The sequence below is a fragment of the Pelophylax lessonae genome, assembly GCF_965119305.1.
Source record: "Pelophylax lessonae genome assembly, chromosome: 4".
Classification (NCBI taxonomy): domain Eukaryota; kingdom Metazoa; phylum Chordata; class Amphibia; order Anura; family Ranidae; genus Pelophylax; species Pelophylax lessonae.
The window spans coordinates 565,816,575-565,839,616 of record NC_138771.1 but is presented as its reverse complement, the minus strand read 5'-3'; the positions used below and the strand labels follow the sequence as shown (position 1 = coordinate 565,839,616).

General features: G+C 42.2%; 1 protein-coding gene across 1 annotated transcript in view; it reads right to left on the bottom strand.

Moving 5' to 3' along the window:
- Positions 1-11,232: 11,232 nt before the first annotated feature.
- Positions 11,233-23,042, bottom strand: part of DMTN (dematin actin binding protein) — a 56,526-nt gene continuing 44,716 nt past the window's right edge. Inside the window, exons 12-17 of the mRNA XM_082255215.1 lie at positions 20,586-20,623; positions 20,419-20,467; positions 15,084-15,091; positions 14,928-14,993; positions 13,491-13,571; positions 11,233-12,092 (exon numbers count right to left, since the gene is read on the bottom strand). Coding sequence (XP_082111341.1) covers positions 11,979-12,092; positions 13,491-13,571; positions 14,928-14,993; positions 15,084-15,091; positions 20,419-20,467; positions 20,586-20,623 — 356 coding nt within the window. The 3' untranslated portion in view covers positions 11,233-11,978. The remainder of the gene's footprint in view (positions 12,093-13,490; positions 13,572-14,927; positions 14,994-15,083; positions 15,092-20,418; positions 20,468-20,585; positions 20,624-23,042) is intronic.

Below are 23,042 nucleotides of genomic sequence, written 5' to 3'. Positions count from 1 at the left end.
TGAGCTGCAGCACAGTAGCAAGACCATACAGCGGTTTAATAGGACAGGTTCCATTCAGAACAGGCCTCGCCATGGTCGACCAAAGTAGTTGAGTGCACGTGCTCAGCGTCATATCCAGAGGTTGCCTTTGGGAAATAGATGTACGAGTGCTGCTAGCATTGTTGCAGAGGTTGAAGGGGTCAGCCTGTCAGTGCTCAGACCATACGCCGCACACTGCATCAAATTGGTCTGCATGGTTGTCATCCCAGAAGGAAGCCTCTTCTGAAGACGATGCACAAGAAAGCCCGCAAACAGTTTGCTGAAGACAAGTAGACTAAGGACATAGATTACTGGAACCATGTCCTGTGGTCTGATGAGACCAAGATAAACGAATTTGGTTCATATGGTTTCAAACGCGTGTGGCGGCAACCAGGTGAGGAGTACAAAGACAAGTAATGTCTTGCCTACAGTGAAAGCATGGTGGTGGTCTGGACTGCATGAATGCTGCCAGCACTGGGGAGCTACAATTCATTGAGGGAACCATGAATTCCAACCTGTACTATGACATACTGAAGCAGAGCATTATCCCCTGCCTTTCGGGACTGGGCCGCAGGGTAGTTTTTCAACATAACGACCCCAAACACACCTCCAAGACGACCACTGTCTTGCTAAAGAAGCTGAGGGTAAAGGTGATGGACTGGCCAAGCATGTTTCCAGACCTAAACACTATTGAGCATCTGTGGGGCATCCTCAAATGGAAGGTGAGACATACACTTGATACCTACCCTGCAGTTTTGCCACATCCTTATTTCTCCGGAGGGCCTGGTCAGATGGGGGGGGGGGGGTCTGTCAGGTAGGCTGTACGGAGCTCCATGATTTCTAATAGCGGCCCTGTCTGGATGTCCCCAGTCCGAGAGGGCAGCAAGGTTTGAGGCTATATCTCTGTGTCGTGGAGTCATTCTCAATATCTTTTACCAGGATATCACACTTTTTACAGGACATTCTTTCTTGTGGTTTCTACTCTAGGAGGGTATGCTTAGCTGAGAAAGCCCCTACCCCCTGAAACCTCTGGTGATGTTTGACAGCATTTTGGTGTAGGCCAGAATCCAGAAATAAATGCCTATTTTACATTCATGGTATGCCCTTAGTCCTCCAAGGTTGAATGATGCTGGGTGTGGACTGAAAACATCTTGTGGTCAAAACTAGTGTGTGGGTAGCTGCAGATTGAAGGTGAGTATTGCAGCCTGAGATGTTTTTTTTTACTCCACCTGGGGGCCCATTTTAGTTACAAATAATTATTTGAAGTTTGATGGTCCTTGCACATGATACTGCTGTATGACTACTGGATCTTCCTGGCATTAAGTCCCCCCCCCCCCCCCAAAAAAAAAAAAAAAGTAGGTTGCATGTAAAATTTCTAGCTCCACACTGCTAAATAACATAAAAGAGGTGTGATTTACACACATAAAATACTGAGTAGAAATGCCAATTTTTGTATTTTTTTTTTTTTTACTGATCTAAACACTATGAAAGTTTACTGATATTTACGCACCTGTGTGTACAGGCCTATTGAAAGCAATGGGCTGAGCTCAGATCAGTAACAAAACAACATGCTGGAATGGCATAATTTTTGGTGCCTACGTGCAAGAGTTCTAAGAAGAGGAAAAAAAAATATCTACAAATAGTGCACTGAGTGCATATTTACTCTGACCTTTTATTGTTTTTCTAGAGAGGCAGCAATAAAGAGTTTCCAGTTTAATCAATATGGCTGTTTACTGTATATTTTCTTTGAATAAATGTTATATCTTAGTTTGTTATGTTGTATCATAAGAGTAATTTTGAACAGCTTGATGCAAACATCGTGAATTGTTTTTTTTTTTATTAGATGCCCTAAAAACAAAATGGTATCCCATACCAAACAAAATCCATGTGGTATTATAGCTGAATTCCACGAATTCAGCAACTTTGCAAAAAGTGCAGGCACACCATGAGTTAAATTCAATAAGGTGCATGTCACCCCCGGGACTTATCTCTTGTCAGGTGTATTGGGGGTGATTAACTAAGAGAAAAAAAAATGGATTTAAAAAGCCATGTATATTCCATCTTATGCATATATAGATTGTGAACAGCATAGCTTCCATCTTGTTTGAAGGTGAAGGAAAGTTCATATATGATCTCTTGCAAAATGTCTGTTACAAGAGAGAGTAGAATTTCAACAGAGGTCTTTGTATTTCTTTTAAGATCGTAAATAAGGTGTACATAGACATCTCTTCAGATAAGACATAATGGTAATGCCAGTCTGTCTGTAAGTATTTAACAATGGACAATACCCCAGTATACTCTATCAGACATTTAAAATAACTATAAGTTTTTAAAGATACATTATCATGTGTGAGAAGATATTAGCAATAATTATGTCATATTATGTAAGGCATATACATATTTAGAAGTTATCTGTATATAACATTTTGGTTTATATTCTTATAGTAGAAATCTTACTTAGAATACTTTTCTATTAAGTGTAAGGACATGTGTAAGTGTAACTAATTACCTCACTTTATGTAAGTTTGTGTTTAAGTGTTTAAGGTATCATAAATCCTACAAGCCAGACACTATAGATCTTCCAATCCTAGCCTAAATGTCTGACAGCCTATGGCATGGTCAAATAATTAATGGATCTTCACTGGCCAGACAGGTCAAAGATCATCAGTTAGGATATGTTCTAATTTTTTTTTAAATACAAAATCTAATGAACGGTACAATACTGCCCTCTTTGGACGAAATACCAAATGCAGTCTTGGGATAATTTAGATATTTCCAATATAAGTATATATATTGTATTAAAAATATAATTATTGAAATGGCATTACTTGCCAAGATGAATGATGGAGATTAGATGGACATTTATGTATGTACTGAGAGTATGGACAAGTTTTTATGTTGTGTTTTATAGTTAATCTTAAATATAGAGAACTCATCCTTTAATTTTATTATACAAAATATTGAGTTATTAGGAGAGGTGTGACTATGACCTCACCAGTTAATGGATAGAATATCCCAACCAATGGGGATAATGTTTCATCCCTCTGGGTTTAACTTATGGTAGTTTTTATAGACCTTTGTTCATACCATATAAAAGGAAGAACCCAGATGAGAGACGGGACACATTACATGCCCAACATACAATACACATACATCACACACACTACTACATCCCTTGATATACTCATCCAGACATACTCCATCTTGCTCCATCATTCATCTGAAACTTTGAGGGACGCCAAACGAAACTCCTCCCTCACTGTCCACCATCTTAAGAAAGGCATCCATCTTAGGACTTTGGTAACGACCATTTGAAGCTAGCAGCCATCTTAAGTGTGGTAAATATGCCTTGCTGTGTTATTTGATTTTATTCAATATTGTTTATTTCCTTCCTTATATGTTTTATATTGCATATTTAAGGGTAATAAGATTACAATACCAGCAGTATAAACCATGGTAGATTTTTCTCTAAAAAGCTGATTTTTGTTTTTATACATTTTTATTAATATCAGATTTAGTGCATTATTTGCAATTTTAAGTCTTCCGTTTTGCATGGCTTATTCTCGCTCCATCTGAAGTGACGTGACTTTCGGATATGCGATTCGCAGACAATTGTGGTCTGTTTATATAGAACACTTACCTATGGCTTATGCTATACCTGGAGAAATGGTAATCTTGCTTTCACTTTCACTTTCATTATTGAGCTAAACATCACATTTTGATTGCTTGAAGTTTGTATTTTATGTAGAGTTATTTTTTTGTGTCACTTCCTGTTTGATCATTTATTGTGAATACATGTCTTGTGAATAAATATTTTATATATATATTCCATACTGTAGACTGTACTCACTAAGATTGGTATATGCTTTTAAAAAGAAATTAATCAATTAAAAATAATTCACTACATATTGATTTGTGGAAATAAGTGGAGATTCTCCTTCCTCACAGATCTTTGCTTATTGACATAAATAGACACTGTTATATTCAGAGCAGTATAAATATTCTGACATAATGGAGGCACAGCGAGATATTATTAAATATTCTTACACTCTATTACTTCTAAGTCATAGGTTCATTGCATTCCAGGAGGATACACTCTGGCTGTGAGAGGACAGAAGCCACCAAGCAGCTATGCTAACGCGCCCCTCCCTTCTGCTGGCCATTCACAGATGCCTTTGTATTTTGTGAATGAGTTCACAATATACAAAGGCTTCTGTGAATGGGCAGAAGGAGGGGAGGGGCTATAGTTCTAGCGACTCTGCTCTTGAAGGAGCTAACCACAGTGAGCAGCGAAGCACAAAAAACCTGTCAGATGTACAGTAAATAATAGGGATAAGTCTATGAGGCAGCAGGCACCGTGATGGACCTAACTCTTGGTATGCCTGCAGTTTTTACAAAGTAGCTGAAGTTCTGGAGTTCAGTTTTAACTAGCATAGGCTTATTCATTTTTCATATTCCCAAAATAGACACCTTTAAAACAACAAAATAAAGAAAGAAAAGTTCCTTGCTTGTCTGTTGCTTGTCTAAAATATAGACATTATCCGTTAGTACAAGATATAGGTATCTCAAAATTTGCTCCCATAACCGCCCTTGTTCATTCTTTTTTTTTTTTTGTTCTCACCATGGCTAAGGTATCTTCATTTGCTTTTTGATCTATCTACATTTTTGATGCTTAGCTGCTAATATTCCTGTGGCCAGCTATGTCTAATTCTCTTCTGGTCTGAGGTCCCTGACTATGACTCCAAATGAGGAGCACGGGAGGGAGTCTACTTCTCTGTGTCTCTCTTAGATAAATGCTTAAACATTGTTTTTTTAGATGGCCACTGTCTGTCTTGTCCTCTCCTTCTTTCTCAGCTACAGTACTGCCCCCTTCCCAGAATTCTTCCCTCTTCAGGTAGGGAATGCCCTTTGTAAAGCTAGTGACCACCACGCTAGTCACTTCTGCACATGCGCAGGCCATCAAATTCCTTTGTGCCAGATTCCAAGAAGGCGACCCCAACATTTCTTGGCATGTGTGGGCGGTCGTGACATGGGGTGCTGCGTTACGGCGGCTGTGTTTTTTAAGTAGTACTCCAATGGCAGTCAGGGATCTCTCTCTGAACTGCAGGATATTATTGTGATCATCCCCCCCTTACTACACTTTACATTTATGTGAGTTCGCTGTCTCTCTTGCTCTTTGGGTTTCCCAATTGCTCCTGGTCTTTTCTCCTTTCTCACCATACAGAATCCATCTAGCAACTCTTACAACAGTGAAATTCATAAGAAGCATCATTCTTTCCAGTTCGGAGAATATTGAATAAATCACCCTCCCATTTGTGTGATCATTATATCCCATTGTGTCCTGTCATGATGCTCCAAGAAAACGTAACATTTTTGACGCACCTTTTCGTAATTTTCCTCTAACATTTAGATGCAAGCAGAGGGCAAAGCTCGTTGCTGGCAGCCTGCATTCTGGGCATTGTCCCTGACAGCACCCTGCTCTAATTGTTAGTACCACTAGGTGCACCATCAAGCTGCAGCAAGTATTAGCCTCTCATACAGTTTGACAGGAAGACGGCAGCGTAACAAACTCTGTGTCTATGCCCGCACCTAAACGTTGGAGCCTCATGCCTTGGGGCTAAACGTCCAGTGTGCATGGAATCAAAGGGGAAAAATGAAATGGTTTATTACTAAAACCTTGTATTTTCCAATTACAAGTTTATTTTTCTCCCTTTTAATCATGTAGCAAAATATAGATACGCTTTTTAATTTGTTACTTAATGATGTTCAAGTTTATAGCTACAGTGCACCTGGAAAGTATTCACAGTGCTTCACTTTTTCCACATTTTATTATGTTACAAGCCTTATTCCAAAATGGATTAAATTCATTATCTTCCCTTTAAAATTCTACAAACAATACCCCATAATGACAACGTGAAAGAAGAAATCTTTGCAAATTATTTAACCACTTCCCGCCCGCCCTATAGGCAAATGATGGTGGAATGGTGGTTACATTATCCTGACCAGACGTCATATGACGGCGGCTGGATAATGCGCTCTGCGTTCGGTGATGTGGCGTGTCACTCTGACACACCGCATCTCCGATCTCGGTAAAGAGCCTACTGACGTAAGCTCTTTACCATGTGACCAGCTGTGTCCAATCACAGCTGGTCACATAGTAAATAGGAAGTGCCGTTGATCGGCTTTCCTTAATTCGTGCCTGACAGGCACGAGTAGAGGAGAGCCGATCTGCGGCTCTCCTGACAGGGGGGGGGGTCTGCACTGGTAATCAGAGCATTGCAGTGCCCTCCCCATCAGTGCTGCCCACCAGTGCCTATCATTGCCACCTATCAGTGCCGCCCACCAGTGCCCATTATTGCCCACGAGTGCTGCCTATCAGTGCCCATCAGTGCCGCTTATCAGTGCTGCCTATCAGTGCTCACCAATGCTGCATATCAGTGCTACCTATCAATCTCACATATCAGTGCCCATCAGTGCTGCATATCAGTGCTGCCTGTCACTGCCGCATATTAGTGCCACCCGATCAGTGCCTTCTCATCAGTGCCTGTCAGTGCGGCCTCATGAGTGCATGAAAAAACGTATCTATTTATAACATTTTATATCATTAAAAAAATATATATTTTTTTTTAACTTTTTGGACTTTTTTTAATTGTTTAGCAAAAAAGAAAAAACTTGCGGTGATCAAATACCACCAAAAGAAAGCTCTATTTGTGGAAAAATAATTACATAAATTTGGTTTAGGTACAGTGTTACATGACTGCGCAATTGTCATTAAAAATGCAACAGCGCTAAAAGCTATAAATTGGCCTGGGCGGGAAGGGGGAAAAGTGTCCGGTATTGAAGTGGTTATATATAAAAAACAAAAAAGAAAATGTACTGTATATAAGTATTTACAGCCTTTGCTCAATACTTTGTTGAAGCACCGTTGGCACCAATTACAGTTTCAAGTCTTTTTGAGTATGATGCTACAAGCTTGGCACACCTATTTTTGGGCAGTTTCGTCCAGCAGAAGCTACTTTTGGTTTTTGCTTCTGCAAAATCCAAGTATTCTTCGTCCACAGCCACTCCTCTGTCCAAGGTTTTACTTACCCACTCATAAAAATAAATCAGGTTTGTTTGACAAACTTCTGTCTTTCATGAATCCATGCTGTCTGTTGCCCAAATGTTTTTTTTCCAGCAAGAACTCCTCTATGTGGTCTTTTAATAAACTCTCCAGTATCTTCCCAACTATAGAAGGTGCGATCACACTGGTGCGATGCGGGAAACCCTGCGAATCAGTGCCGGTTCCCACATTGCGCCAGAATCGCACAGTGGTTCACACTGAGATCTGCAAATCACTGGGGGTGTCAATGTAAAGTTAATGACCCCCCTAGATAGGTTCGTAGATCGCAGTGCGAACTGTGAAATGGTGCAGGAATTGGATCGGATAGGTGTGAACACCCATGTGATCCAATTCCAGTGTGAACCAAAAAAAGGGTCCTGCACCATTTTGGTGCGAATACAATGTGATTTCAACCATACATTTTGTATTGCTGAAATTGCATCGCACTGACATCGCGTGTGATCTGCACAACAATGCGGTGCAAATCACATGCGATGTCTGGTATTGCGCTAGTGTGAACCGGCACTTAAACTAACAGGTCTATAGTTACTTGGCATAGACTTTGTTCCCTTTTTAAATATAGGTACCACATTAGAAAGTAAATCAGATAAAAAAAAGACCAGAAAAGGTAATCATTCAATGAGATTTAGAAGTTACAGGGAGAAGCCATGGATTTAGAAAGGTAACTTTTTAACGGTTTTTCATGGATGGGAGAGATTAAAATTTGGGTAAACATTTTTTTTATTTCTCCCCTTTAACCTATAGTTATATATTATAATATAGATAAGTTGCGCTAAAAAATGATCACCCATATAAATGAAATATGCCAAACAGTGAAAAAATATATGTGAAAAATTATGCAAAAATAATTAGTCCAAACAAAAGTCCATAAATCAATCCAAAAATTGACAACGTGATTGGGGGTGACCGTGTAGATGAAACGCTTACCAGAAACAGGTAAAATTTGTGCCAAATGATAACAACGAATCCAGATGTTTCCAGGGACTTGGACACGGTAGACTTCACAGTCTCAGCACCGATCCCCTCAATGTGATGGTTGTATATGAAGTAAAAAAATATATATATCGCCATAGCGTAAAACCAAAACAACAAATATAGAAAAAACTCTCTATATAAAATTAAAGCACCAAAACTCCAGGTGATAAAGTGCTCATATAAGAGTGAAAATATATATATGTGTGAAATAGATGAAAACTCCACCACCGAAACAGACCTACAAGGTACTTCTTACCAGAAGTAAGAAAAATTGACAGCTTGAATAAAAGATCCAGGCACCTCCCCCGATAGGAATGCAGCTTACCAGAGTGATATGTGAAAAACTCATATAAGATCTGCAGGGGGTCCCAACCATGCAAGCAATGTGTGATCAGAAGCAACACAAAATACCCTTACCAAATAGAGGTAGAAATCAGCAGGGATGATGTTATACTGATGTATAGGATCGATATCCAGATCTCCTTATACAGCCTCTAAGTACTCGGGGTGTTGTGGGAGGATGTCAGCCATAAAATACAAAAGGGGACGCCATAGCATAAAATCCCACAAAAATGTATTAAGTAAAAAGAATAGCACTTACAAACAGACAGGAGTATGAACGCCAAAGGAAATTGTAGCAGCCGCCGGCCGGAAGGCTCCGCTCGTCCGTACTTCGTGGACGCTTCGTGAGGGTGACATCAGCACGCCGTGACCCGACGTGTTTCGTCAGAGATTACGTTATCAAAGGTAATTTTCACTGTTTGGCATATTTCATTTATATGGTTGATCATTTTTTAGCGCAACTTATCTATATTATTGCTTTTTGGGGTGTCGGTCACACTTGAAGTTGCTGCTTCTCATTTGGATTAGCGCAGTTGTTTTCCCTTTTTTAGTTATATATTATAGTAATGATATTAATAATGTTCTTATTTCCTATTTCAATCAAGCTAGTTAGCCCTAAAAGAACAAATTAAATAAATGTCCCTCATGACGGCTTCTCCTAGTGATCATTACTCTACTACTTCTTAATACTCCAAATGGACATCCCCACCATTTCACTTGGCCTGTCTTTAGTCTGGTTTATGATTACAATAGTATACACAGCAGATCAGAATATTCAGTTACCTTTAATAATTATAATAATATTAATAATTATACATCAGAAGCCAAAAAATAAAAAAATGAAGAAAAGCTTAAACATTAAAGGTAGACACTGGACACATGTAAGAATGAGTGAAAATAAAATAATAGAGTGCCACATAAGGGTAGAGGAATGGAATATTCATGAGGACAAGTCAGGAGACACATGGAACACATGGGAGAACACAAGGGATAGGGTATGTGGTTACAATAAGGAATGGGAAAAAGAGGAGGTTGGGGTATATAGGGAGAGTGCAGTAAAAATGGAGATATGCATATTATGATGTAACTTTGGTGAGGATGAAATAGACCAGTAAGTTATACACACCACAGGCAGCAATTTTGCGAGCAGAAACAACGTTCAGCTTAACAGTTAACCGGAATAAGCGGCAAACCCTTGCGTTTTATTTATGTCACTAATTACCAGTCAATTACAGGCGATCCCCGGGTTACAAACATCTGACTTACAAACGACTCCTACTTACAAACGGAGGGAGACAACAGGAAGTGAGGAGAAATCTCCCCCTAGGAAGGGATATTCACTCCTGTAAGAGTTATCATGGGAAAAAGGTGTCTCCACTGAAGCTTTATCACTAATCCCTGTCTCCACAACAACCCAAAATTTTCAAAATCCAGTTGTCATAGGTACAGAAAGTGAGGTAAAATCTTCTGAACAGGGGCACAGACAGCAAAACAAATGGTACAGGGGTGTTAACCCTCCCCTATGCTATCCAAAAAACCTAAAAATTATTATTTTGGCTGGAACTAAACTTAAAAAATGTACCTGTCCCGACTTACAAACAAATTCGACTTAAAGTGGAGTTCCACCCATTTTTAATAACTTGGATCACATAGATGTATGTAATCCCCTTTAAAACTACTTTTACCAATGGAAACTTTTTTTTTTGCTAGGAAATACCTTATTTTCTTCTTTATTCATCCTCTCCTCACTTCTGGGTCCGGACGCCGATCGGCGATTACGTCATTCAGCGATTCGCAGGGGGTGCTGGGATGTATCTCATGGGATGAAATCTCGCATTATTACACAGGTGTCCTGAGCTGTAGTGTATGTATTGGATTGAGGCCGTGCTCTGCCCCACCTCCGCCCCACCTCCGCCCCGCCTCCTCTCAGTGAGCTCAGTGAGGATATAATGCTTTCAGTCCTCGCTCACTGAGAGGAGGCGGGCGGAGGCTGGGCAGAGCACGGCCTCAATCCAATACATACAGTACAACTCAGGACTCCTGTGTAATAATGCGGGATTTCATCCCATGAGATACATCCCAGCACCTCCTGCGAATCGCCGAATGACGTAATCGCGAACGGCGGCCGGACCCGGAAGTGAGGAGAGGATGAATAAAGAAGAAAATAAGGTATTTCCTAGCAAAAAAAAAAGTTTCCATTGGTAAAAGTCGTTTTAAAGGGGATTACATACATCTAAAGTTACTAAAATGGGTGGAACTCCACTTTAAGAACAAACCTACAGTCCCTATCTTGTTTGTAACCCGGGGACCGCCCGTACTGGTCAATAGCCAACCCCTCCCCACCAGTACAGCCGGAATGGTACAGAAGAGGCTAGCGCAGCAGCCTCCACGTTACTTTGACCATCAGCTGCTGCGTTTCTAGGTATACTGAAAGCCAACAATGCCATATAAATTCAGGCTTAGGGCCTGGAAGTTGTGATAAGCTGAAGAGCAGGGATAAATCTTTCCCCTCAGCTCCATAGAGCACAGTGGCCTTAGTTCAAACAAAGATGCCTTAGGTTTGTATAAATGACAGGTACACTTTAATGGGAAAGGCATCAGTACATGTACAAGTGTACACAGAAACATAGATATGAAGGACCTGTAACATGTATGTGGGCAATAAGTTGGGACAGCTGTTGCAAGGAAAAAAACTTGTACCAAAAAATCCAGCATGTCACAAACCACACGCAGCAGGTGAGCATGAAATAAGCTGCCATTTTTTTTTTTTGGGGGGGGGGGGGGGGGATTCTGCCATGTTGTTCACTGTAAGACAGGGATGCAGAAAATTGAAAGCACTCACCCATAAACACACACACAGCACTTGGCAGCATATGACAAAAGGGTACTGCCCCTACTTATTAATGATAGTGTACAGTTGGGAGTGCAAAGCCTGCGTCAAATCTCTAATCTGGGGGAGCATTGGAGCGATTGAGGCTGTCCTTATGGAAATTTGAGTGTAAATTAAAGCCCCTAAAGGCTATAGGTGATTTGATATGTCACTGTGATTAACTGTGCATGTCATCTACTATGTACAGGAGGGTTATATACATTAGTGTAAAGCACCTGGTGTGTATAAATGCTCTTCTCACCGAGTAGTGTACAGTGTATCTGCTGTGTTATAGTGATCTGGTCGTTACAGAATTCTATATATAGTATCTTGTGTTTATAAGTGACTCATTCTATTGTACTATGTTTTGTATTTTAAAGACTTAACTTACATAATGAAAGGATAAATTGTGTATATTAAAACATAATTTGGTCCTAAATGAGAATTTGGGGTTTTCCCTGGTGCTTGATCTTGGCTCCATGATTGGTGTTTGATGTAGGTTTGGGTTGATTTCTAGCCCTGTGACGTCACCCATATCAGACATGCCAGTTCCCATCACAATGCCATGTAACAAGAGTCCTTCTGATTAGATAACCCCATTGACTCCGCTCTTCCTGTGGGTTAAAAGAAGCAGATTTGTCCCCAGAAGAGTTAAAAAAGAAGCAGTTTTCGTTTCATCTCATTTCTCCTCCACAATGGCAACTTCACAAACTCTTCTATTGGCATACCAAAAAGACGCTGAAATTCTTCAGTGGAGAGATATCGCTGGAGAAAAAAAGGACGAAAAACACTTTAAGGAATGGTCTAGTAGCCTGTCCAAAATACTTTACAATATGCCTAGCAGCCTAGATAGAATCCATAGATACCTAATTTTCTGCTCCAAGGCCCCCAACCCAATGTTTCAGTCTGCCATGCCAGTTCACTTATTTGACAGTGTCAAATATTGGCTACTATTAATCTTTACTCATGTAGTATTGCATTTTATAAATACACATCCCTTAGTTGGGCACTTTGTATATTTGTGTGGAATGTTTACCCAATATTATAAACAAAAAAAGTGATAGAGAAAATACACTATATTACCAGGAGTATTGGAAAGCCTGCCTTTACACGCACATGAACTTTAATGGCATCCCAGTCTTAGGCTACATTCACACCTGAGCGTAGCTTTTTCACGCTTTTTTTTACAGCGGTTTTAACGCGATTTTTACAGCGGTTTTACCGCGATTTTAATTGCGGTTTTTACCGCGTTTTACAGGTGTTTTTTGTGCAGGCGTTTTTAGATTGAATAGAGACCAATGGAAAACGCCTGTAATCTGCCCAAAAAGAAGCTCATGTACTTTTTTGAGCATTGGGCGTTTTGCTCACAGCGTCAAAACGCTCAGATGTGAACAGGGGCCATTGAAATTAATAGGATTTGTCTTGTTGGGCGTTTTGAGAGCTGATCCTAGAGCAGAAAAACTCCCCCAAAACGCCCCAAAACGCCTACATGTGAACGGAGCCTTAGTCCATTGGATTCAATATTGAGTTGACCCACCCTTTGCAGCTATAATGGCTTCACATTTTCTGGTAAGGCTGTCCACAAGGTTTAGGAGTGTGTCTATGGGAATGTTTGACCATTCTTCCAGAAGCACATAATCCCCCCTCCACCAAATGATTTGGACCAGTGCACAAAGCAAGGTCCATAAAGACATTAATGAGCAAGTTTGGGGTGGAGGAACTTGACTGGCCTGCACAGAGTCCTGACCTCAACCCAATAGAACACCTTTGGGATGAATCAGAGTTGAGACTGGGAGTCAGGCCTTCTTGTCCAACATCAGTACCTGACCTCACAAATGCGCTTCTGGAAGAATGGTCAAACATTCCCATAGACACACTCCTAAGCCTTGTGGACAGCTTTCCCAGAACAGCTGAAGTTGTTATAGCTGCAAAGGCTGGGCCAACTCAATATTATAGCCTATGGACTAAGACTGGGATACCATTATAGTTTATGTGCGTGTAAAGGCAGAGGTCCCAATACTTTTGGTAATATAGTGTATATGTGCACTCAAAATATTTCTCATAAACCTTTTTTAGTACAAAGAGAGTGTGCGGAGATAAAAGACGGGCCAGCTCCCACAACATGTGGATGAGTTGATGAAGCTTTATATTATTCTTTCTTACCTCCAGTTGAGTTCTGTCTACTCCAGGGGGCAGTTTTTGACGTCCTCTGTTTGCTATCATCAGTGTCTCATATGGGAGAACCTGGGAAAAGAACATTTCAATACACTTGAAAGACAAAATGTCATATACAAAATGGCTAGATCAGAACTGTCCAACTGGTGGCCGTGGGACCTTCTTGTCAGGCAGCTATGTCCTTACGCTGTGCAGGAGCAAACTGTCAGACTGACAGGTTAGTCTTGTAGATTACACAAGGAGAATGACTCTTCCTGTGTAAACAGCAGAACTCTTCTGTCAGTGATGGTTACCTGATCTAATTCAGAATAACCAGAGCAGAGAGAATGGCTGTTATGGAGTTCCGATGAGATGTCCTCCCTGTGTAACTACAGAACTGAGCTGTCAGTTTAACAGCTCAGTCCTGCTCAACATTAATGTTGGAATGGAAACTACTGCTGTAGCGTTCATTCATAAAATTACTAATTAATATTTCCCCTTATTAGGCCCTTATTATTTCATTTTAATTTACTCTTTCTCCCCCTCTTATTTTATTTGCATGTTAACTTGCTTAATTTGAATTCATTTGATTTAAAGGGCCAAGTGTAATAAATGCTTTGTACCACAAACATAATTATCACTAGTATCTTTAAGAAAGGGAAAATTGCAAATAACTATATCTTATTAGGTTTAAAATTTGTAGTTTCATTTTTTTAGCCCTGTTTTTAGTTTATATCCCCTCCTCCGACCCTTCCCTTTTTTTTTTTGTATAGACACTTTTAAAAATGTTTGTGGCACTAAATACAAAAGCTTATTATGGGGGGGTATCCTTGTCCATGGGTCTCACAGGAACGTGTCCTTGCACTGCTATGAGGCATTATACAACAATGACAAGGTATAGCAGAGGTGTTAAGCCCCGTACACACGCGTCGAAAATTGGCAGGGAATTTTCGTCCGACGACCGATCTGCCGATTTTCGGCTTGTTAGTATAATGCTTCCGACAACCAACTCAGACTTTTCGGCCGAAAAAAATCTGGTGTGCAGGCTATACAATTTTTGTTGGCCGTCAACATAACGGCCGATTTTCGTGCAGTCAGTACAGATTTAGACAGGGAAAAATCTGATGAGCAAGACTAGGCATGCTCAGTGAAGAAAGAACACAAAGAAAGCAACCCAACACATGACATCACTTCTGATGTAGAATTTTGTTGGGCGAGAAAATTCGTGTGCAGTCTAGGCACATTCCAACCAACAAAACACCACTCTGGACAAAAGACGGACGATCGGTCGGCCGATAATCGTTGCGTGTGTACGGGGCTTTAATCTAGATGCGTCCTCCACTCGCTTGTAGATACAAATGTGATCCACACCACTAGCTAGGATTGTTGTCTGGCCTCTTCCGCTTATATACACTATAAACTCAAAATTCATGTTCGGGTACACACCTTATGCTCCAACATGCTGGGTAAAGAGTTTCCTCTGTCCATTCTGGACCTTTGTCCTTCTCCATTCTGTGGGATACAAAAACATGTCTAGCAGTTGTGATTCCTGCTGCTCAACTCCCAGTCTCTTCTTCTAAACCCTTCTATGTGGATGCTTACCTGGAATCCTGCGGAAACATAAAAATCATAGGAGTAAAATTTCTGTTAGTTTAATTGTTTTACAGTTCTCTTTATGCCCAAGGACAATTAGCAGTCATTGGTGGATCAATATTGGAGTTTGGATAAGGGATTACAACTCCAGTCCTCAACAAACATACAGGCCAAGATTTTGAGACAAAAAATGAATTGGCTATGAAAACAATGCTTTAGGCAAAAAGAAATTCAAAACCGATATTTCAAAATTTGGTTGGCAAGCTGGGAGCCCTGACAACTTTTTATATTTCCTACAGAAGTTTTTTGCTCTACCATTTCCATAATGAAGACACTACTCTAACGCTGCTGGAGTTTGTAATTGTTGGTTTATTCTACATTATGGAGACTCTGCCAAGAAAAGTGTGACACCATAATATAACTTTTCAGCCATGGTGGTTGGAGTAACTGAAGATTCTGGTGTGGCAGTTTTGGGTCTGCTGTCCTCATTAGATAAAAGAATGCAGCATGAAACTTAGCTTGCAACTAAGCATACAAAACTTTAGGACCATTGTTTTTTGAGGATGGAAGTTGTGCTCCCTGCCATTTTAAGTGAAGTACATCTTTTAAGGCTCATAATCTAAATCTATGTGATATATAGTGTAGCAACTCGAAGCAGCCGTTTTTCGTTTTCTGACTTGTATTAAAAAGCTAGCCAATGTGCCTGTTTGTTATATGACTAGAATTCTTAAAGAAGAAGAAAAAAAGAACTGAAATCTGGAAACTCAAAGAGCTAGTCACCAGCATTGACTGTGGTCTTTCTGCAGCTGATCTTTCCCCCATACTGATTTACCATGCCTTGTTCTGCATAGAGGTGGCCATCTTGGTCAAGGCAGGACTTTTGCTCCTCATGTCATAGCCTCCAGCAAGGACAACAGTGAGCAACACATTGTGACATCACTAAATCTCACTCAAAATTTCTTGAGACAATCAGTCAGAGACAGAAAAGCCTTAACTACAGAAAAGTTCTCACACTACAAATACACAGCTATGAGGCTGAAAGCACTGCTGTTTTCAGAAGGAATTCCAGACAGTGGGGTTTATTTACTAAAATTAGAGAGTGCAAAATCTGGTGCAGCTCTGCATAGAAACCAATCCGATTCCAGGTTTTATTGTCAAAGCTTAACAAGCTGAAGTTAGAAGCTAATTGGTTAACATGCACAGCTGAACCAGATTGTGCACTCCTGAGTTTTAGTAAATCAACCCCAAAAAGTACATGCTTCAAGATACTGCTTAGGTACAATTAACATTTCTAAATTTTTACATAGGAACCAAAGAGTTGTATAGTTTTTTAATGTTATACCTCTTTGTCTGATTATATATCTATGTCCAAAGCATGGTTAAATTCACTTAATGTTGACTGAGTTACCTTTGCTAGAAGGCTGTTCGAAGCATGAACTGCTGTTTCTGTAAAGTAAAACTTTATAAGGATAGTTTTGAATTTGCTCTTCTTGGAGGTAATATCCTTATGTTGTTAATCTTAGTTTCCTAACAGACTCCATGGCAGCATACGTATGGGTTAGCCCCAACTCCTCCTACCTCATAGGACCCCACTCCCATAAATCTTTGCTCTGAGCTAGGGGCCACATTCCTTTTTTGTCCTCCTCCTCCTGAGGACCAAGGTGAGGTCTTACCTCTTATGAAGATATCCTCAATCCAAGCCTCGCGGTTTGCATGTGATGTTATGTAATCAGACGTTGTTCCCTCTGGAGTCCAGCAACCCCCAGCTATTAGCGGGGTGGACATGGGCGATGAATGCAGTTTCACGAAGAGCTTACAAGCCTGGCCATTTGCAGGCAAGCAGCAATGTAGCCAAATGTCCTAGCTATTAGCAGGAGGCCTTTAATATGCCCTGGTCGTGCAGCAGCAGCAGGTTCGGTTCTGGTCCCAGGTCTGGTAGTGGTCATGCGGATGGTGGTAATCTACTCCCAGTTTATGGCAGCAGTTTGTATGTGTTTGTCTTGTTCCTTTTATTCCTGTCCCTGGTGTCTAAGTATGACCATGGCGGCTGGAACGCATCTGTGCTCCAATCTGCCGCTTTGGTGGTTTCTGGCGTCTGTCTGCCCAGCTGCAGGCCTCAGGCAAAACCGAGGCTTGGTCCACACGTACGTGGACCCGGCAAGATTACTGCTAAGGTTCTGGGCCAAGGCGCACTGCAGGACGCGGTGACGTCATCGACGAGTGGAAAATTTAAACAGATGTCAAAGCTGCCAGTCCTCGAGATGTACTACGAGATTGTGCGGCGGCTTCAATAGGCACTATAACTTGTAGCTGAGGTGAGTTCTTATGCTCCAGGTTCTCTGGGCTACAGTCTGTTGTTGCTCTCTCTCTCTCTTTCTCTCTCACTGTTCACTTGATGGTTACTTTACAGTTAGTCTGAGATTATCTGTTATGGATGTGTCACCGCCCCCCTGTGGGCAACCCTTACGCTGCAGGTAAGATTGGTTTTCCCTTCTTCCTGTCTGGTTCAGTTCTTTTGACCAGGAGCTTTTTAACCCTTCCCTTTCCTCTCAGTCCTTCTAGGTCTGAACAGCAACATGTGGAATGTGAAATTAAGGACCCTCCTAGGTCACAACGCCATCATTCCTCTTCAAGCTCCAGATGCCATAGATCGCCCACAAGGTCTAGGCGTCATAAAGAAGATTCCAAAACCACCTCCGGGCACCACCCTCACCGCCACTCCAGCCGCTCTGAGAGGAAAGCTTGCTGGGGATGTAGGTGTCAAGTCCCTAAAGGCAAATCACTCTGTGAGCCAAGCTATACCCAGGCCGTGAGTGAGGGAGAGGGTGGAGACCAGCATGTGGAGTCACTGGTCAGACGGGTGGTCCAGGAATCCCTATGAAATTTAGGCTCTGTCCCTACCTGCAGCCCTTCTGTCGGCATGGTATGCGCCCCTGTGAGGGACGATTTTGATGCTCCGGGTCCTTCTAAGCTGAGCCACTCTTTAATCGAAGCCTCAGACAGGGAGGCGGAGGCAGACAACCCTGGTGCAGGTTTTGATTTTGCCTTGGTACCACTGCTAGTTAAAGCAGTAAAGGAATCTTTGAAGTGTGAAGTCGCCTTCCAAACAGAGGAAATATTTCTACCACCTCAAGAAAAAATGCTCAATTTTCCCCTTCCTGGGCGAACTTGGCAAGATCATTACAGATAATGGAGTAGAATGGAAGAATTCCTTGCTAACCAAAGTGGCAAAAATGTATCAGTTTAAGAGTGAGGATGTGAAACATCTGGAGTCGGCTCCTCTTGTTGACTCACCCCTAATGAGGTTGGTGGAACATGTCACTCTCCCACTGAAATATACAGTAAGTATTCTTCACGGATGGCCTTGAGAGGCAAATCGATACTGACCTCAAGCGGATTTATATAATGGCAGGTATGTAAACCAGCCCTGGCTCTTGCAGTCCAGTCCAAAGCAATGGAGGCCTGGACAGATAACATTGATGTAACCCTGAGAAGTGTCTCTGAAGAGGTGGCCAGGAACTCGGCTGTGCACAAGCTGAGGCTAGCATCAGCTTTTCTGGGGGAAACTTCCCTCGACATAATCTGCTTGGTGGCATGGGTCATGCCCTCTTCCTTCACTGCTAAGCGTTCCTTGTGGCTGCGCCCTTGGTTAGCTGACCCTGCCTTTAAACAGGCGTGGTGTAGGATTCCTTTTGAGGGTTAGTTTCTCTTCGGTAACAAGCTGGCTAGTGCCATCACCTTGGCCACGGGCGGTAAGTCAGGGTTCCTACCCCAGGATCATCACTTGCTAGGCCAGAAGAGAACTCAGCCCAGGCAGGGTTCGGAATGTGCAAGAGATGCTCACCTCTATAGACCTGACCATGAGTTCAGGAAGACCTGGAAGAGAAACCAGTCATCAGGCCAGAGGTTTTCAAAGAGAGCATTTTCCAATGGATGGGAAGCCACTAAGTCCTTGTGATATTGAGCCTGCCTAGGCAGATCAAGTCGCGGCTCGCTTACTCCGCTTTCAGCACGTCTGGGCAGTCTCAATCAAAGATTACTGAACCATCGAAACGGTCTCCTCATGCTTGGGAATTCAGCAGCCCACCCAGGTTCAGGTTTGTTCCCACAACCTTACCATACTCCGAAGAGAAAAAGCAGGTTCTTCTTTCCTACATGGATTCACTGGTGGCTCAGGGCGCTGCTGTGCCAGTTCCGGCCGGCGAAAGATTTCAAGGCTTGTACTCACCCCTTTTCTTGGTTCTAACGAAGAACGGCTCCTTGAGATTGGTCATAGATCTTACCCACTTGTATTCCTTCATCAAAAAAGAGAAATTCAAGATGGAGACACTGTTTACAATCCGTCAACCGGTTCAGTCAGGCGACTGGCTCATGTCCATAGCTCTGAAGGACGCTTACTTCCATGGCTTGATAGCAGAGGATTTCCAGAAGTTTCTTTGCTTCGCTGTAGACCAGGTCCACCTTCAGTTTACCAGTTTGGACTTACGACATCGCCTCGTGTCTTTTCAAAACTGTTATTGGCTGTCGTGACCATGATCAGAGGCATTCATCTGTACCATTATTTAGACGATCGGCTTAGGGCACAAAACTCAGGTCATCTCCAGTCTTCTCGTGTTTGGCTGGCTATTGAACATGGAGAAACGTCATCTAGAGCCCACACAGACTCTGATATTCCTCGGGGCACAATTCAATACACTCAGAAGCACCATCTCTTTGCCCTTGGAGAAAATACTGGTGATTCGGGACAGAGTACATCTGGCAATGTCCTCCTCTCATCTCCAGGCCTCACAGTGTCTGAAGATTATTGGCACCATGGTGACGATGCCCATGGGCACAGTGGAAAATGCAAAGAAGATACTCCCCTCCTAAACCTTATTCACACCCTCAATGTATTTATAGGTTTCAGTTATGCCCCCCCCCCCTTTCCCTTTATTCCTCAAGACTGTACATGTTAGTTCTCTTTCTCCTAATATGTTTTATACTCATGTGTTCATTATTTCTGTTGCCTGTCTCTGGACTCCTTCTGTCTTATCAATATCTTTTTTTAAGTGAGGTCTTCATAACTGAACACAGTATTCTAAATGAGATCTAACTAAAGACCTATATAGGAAAATCGGGACCTCCTTCCTTCTGCTACTAATCTTTCCAGTGATGAGAAATGCTTTCTGCGCCCGAACAAAATGCTCACCCACAAATTTATATAGTATTTTTTTTATACCATGGCTCTCCAGTCATTACCTTAAGTTAACGAGCTGATATGTCCCCTTACCATAACCTTTACTAAGACTATCGGCCATGCTGGTCTTATCCAACGTAAAGCTAATTAGCATGCATCCCTGCTCACCTGTGCTCTCTCTCTGTCGATCAGGAGCATGGAACTCTGCAGATAGAAGCTGGAGAAGAGAAAAAAATTACATATCCTGCTTAAGGATAAAATCGTCCAAATGTGTTATGGACCAGATGTAACATTAAAAATTATTGGAGATGTTTATTTTCTTAATTTGGACTCACCCTTGATAAGCTACTTCTTCCATACCCAGAATGTATAGCTGTGAAAAGAGACGTTGAACATCTATAAGCCTGATACAAAAGCCAAATATCTAAACTTTGTGGTGTGCGATGAACCAGTAATTGGAAAGAACCAGTAAAACATGGACTATGTTGTCAAAACCATATCAACTAAGTCTAAAGGCAGCCATACATGGATTGAAATTTGGCCAATTCATCAGGGACCAGCTGTATTTCGATCCAAGCATGAGCTAGTTGGTTGTACCTGAGTCAATCTGTCAATCGACTTGTGAACAACCAGCCAGCCAGTGGGTTTTTCCTAAATGATAAGTGCTGCCGACTATAGCACTGATCATTGTATTCTGCCAATGGGGAAGGCTCCCTAATGGCAGAATACAATAGCTTAGTGGGAAGGATTCCCCCATTCACATCAAGGCCTCTTTCACACTTGTGCAACTTGTCCTGTAATTTGGGACTGCAAAGTCACATGACAAGTTGTACTTCTTGATTTCCAGTGAGTAACGTTCATATTTGTGCGACTTCAAGTCGCAATTAATGCAAAGTAGTCCCTGCACTACTTTAGTCTGACTTTGATGCATTTTGAGGTCCATAGACCTCAAGATTACACAGGCATTGCTTCAAGTCCAGTCAAAATCACAGCAAAATCTTGCGACTTTTATGTTACACAAGTGTGAAAGGGGCCCAAATGTGTGGAGGAGGAAGTCGACCCATTCTTTTAGTTCAACCCGCTGCTTAAACTGAAAAAAAACGGAACCATGTATGGCCTGCCCCAAGTCTTAGGTTTCCCATACAGGAACTAATCATAAGCAAGACTTTGCTAACTTGTATAGGTGAACAATGCTCACCCACCAATTAATATCTACTCAAACATTTGTGAGGGTTCACAAAATACAGCTGTCAATTGACTGTATGCTGTATGCCTGTGATTGTACAGCTTTTTTTAGTCCCTGAAGTGCAAGGATATATCTGATGGTCTACCACAGGGATATTGAGCAATTTCTTCCAGCAAAGGTTTGAATCGCATGTTTGTTTCTTAATGGCACCCTGGAGCATTGGCAAATGCTGCATACTTTTGTGAGCACCAATTTAAAAAAAAAAAAGAAAAAAGTTAGGGACTTCTTTTTCTGCTTTTCTGAATGTAAGACAGCCCATTGAAATGAATAGGCTACCTACATGCAGAACACAGGTAGCAAAGATGTAAACTTAGCCTCAGATCCTTCACATCACAATCCCATCATTACAACAGTGTTCTCAGTCCCCCCTGCACATCACAGCCCCCCTTCACTTCACAGTTCAGTCCCCTTTACATCAAGATCAACCATTACATCACAGTCCTCCCTTTCACAGCAGTGTCCTCAACCCCCCTTCACATCACTCCCCCATTAATATCACCTCCTCTTCACATTCCTGTCCTCTGCCCCCTTTATATCAGCTCCCTCCTCCTTTACATTACTGTCCTCAGCCCCACTTCATATGACCCCCTGCACATCCCTGTCGTCAACCCCCCCCCCCCCCATTTTGTATTACCCTTTCCTCCTCCTGCATATTCCTGTCCTCACCCCCTTTACATTCCTATCCTTATCCCCCCCTTTATATAGGCTCCCTCCTCTTTTACATTACTGTCCTCAGCCCCCCTTCATTTCATCCCCCTTCATGTCTCTATTGTCACCCCCCCTCCTCCTTCACATACCTGTCCTCACCCCCCCTTTGTATCACCCCCTCCTCCTTCACATTCCTATCCTCATCCCCCCTTTTTATCACCTCCCTCCTCCTTCAGATTCCTGTCCTCAGCCCCCCCTTTAAATTCCTGTCTTTAGCCCCCCTGCCCTTATACAGTATCACTCCCCTTCTTCACATTTCTGCCCTTAGCCCCCTCTTCACATTCCTATCCTCACCCCCTCCTTCACCCTTTTACATTTCTGTCCTCACTGCCCCTCTTTACATTCCTGTTCTCATCCCCTCCTCCAGATTCCTGTCTTCGGCCCCCTTTCACATCATCCTTGGCTTCCCCCCCACATCCTTCACAGCAGTGATATAACTCTCTTCAATGTCCTACCTACACAGGGTGGAAGGCAGGAGGCACATCAGTCTAGAGCTGACATCGGAGGCAGGACAGCTCTGGAAGGAGGGTGGGAGCTGCACAACGTTTCCTGGTAACCAGCTTGTGACTGGTTGCTAGCACCCAATCACCTGCTGGTTACCAGGAAAAGTTTGCTTGGCAATACCTGCCCTCCACCTGGAGCTGTCCTGCCTCCAATGTCAGCTCTAGAATCATGTGCCTCCCGCTGTCTATCCAGAACTGTCCTGCCTCCGAATTTGGCTCAATCAGAGTGATGGCAGCTGAGCCGGAAGAGCCGGCTCCTAAATGGTGGGTCCGAATGAGACTGTGACTTGGTCTGGATCCGGACCATGGTCCGTCATTTAGTGATGTCTCGTCTA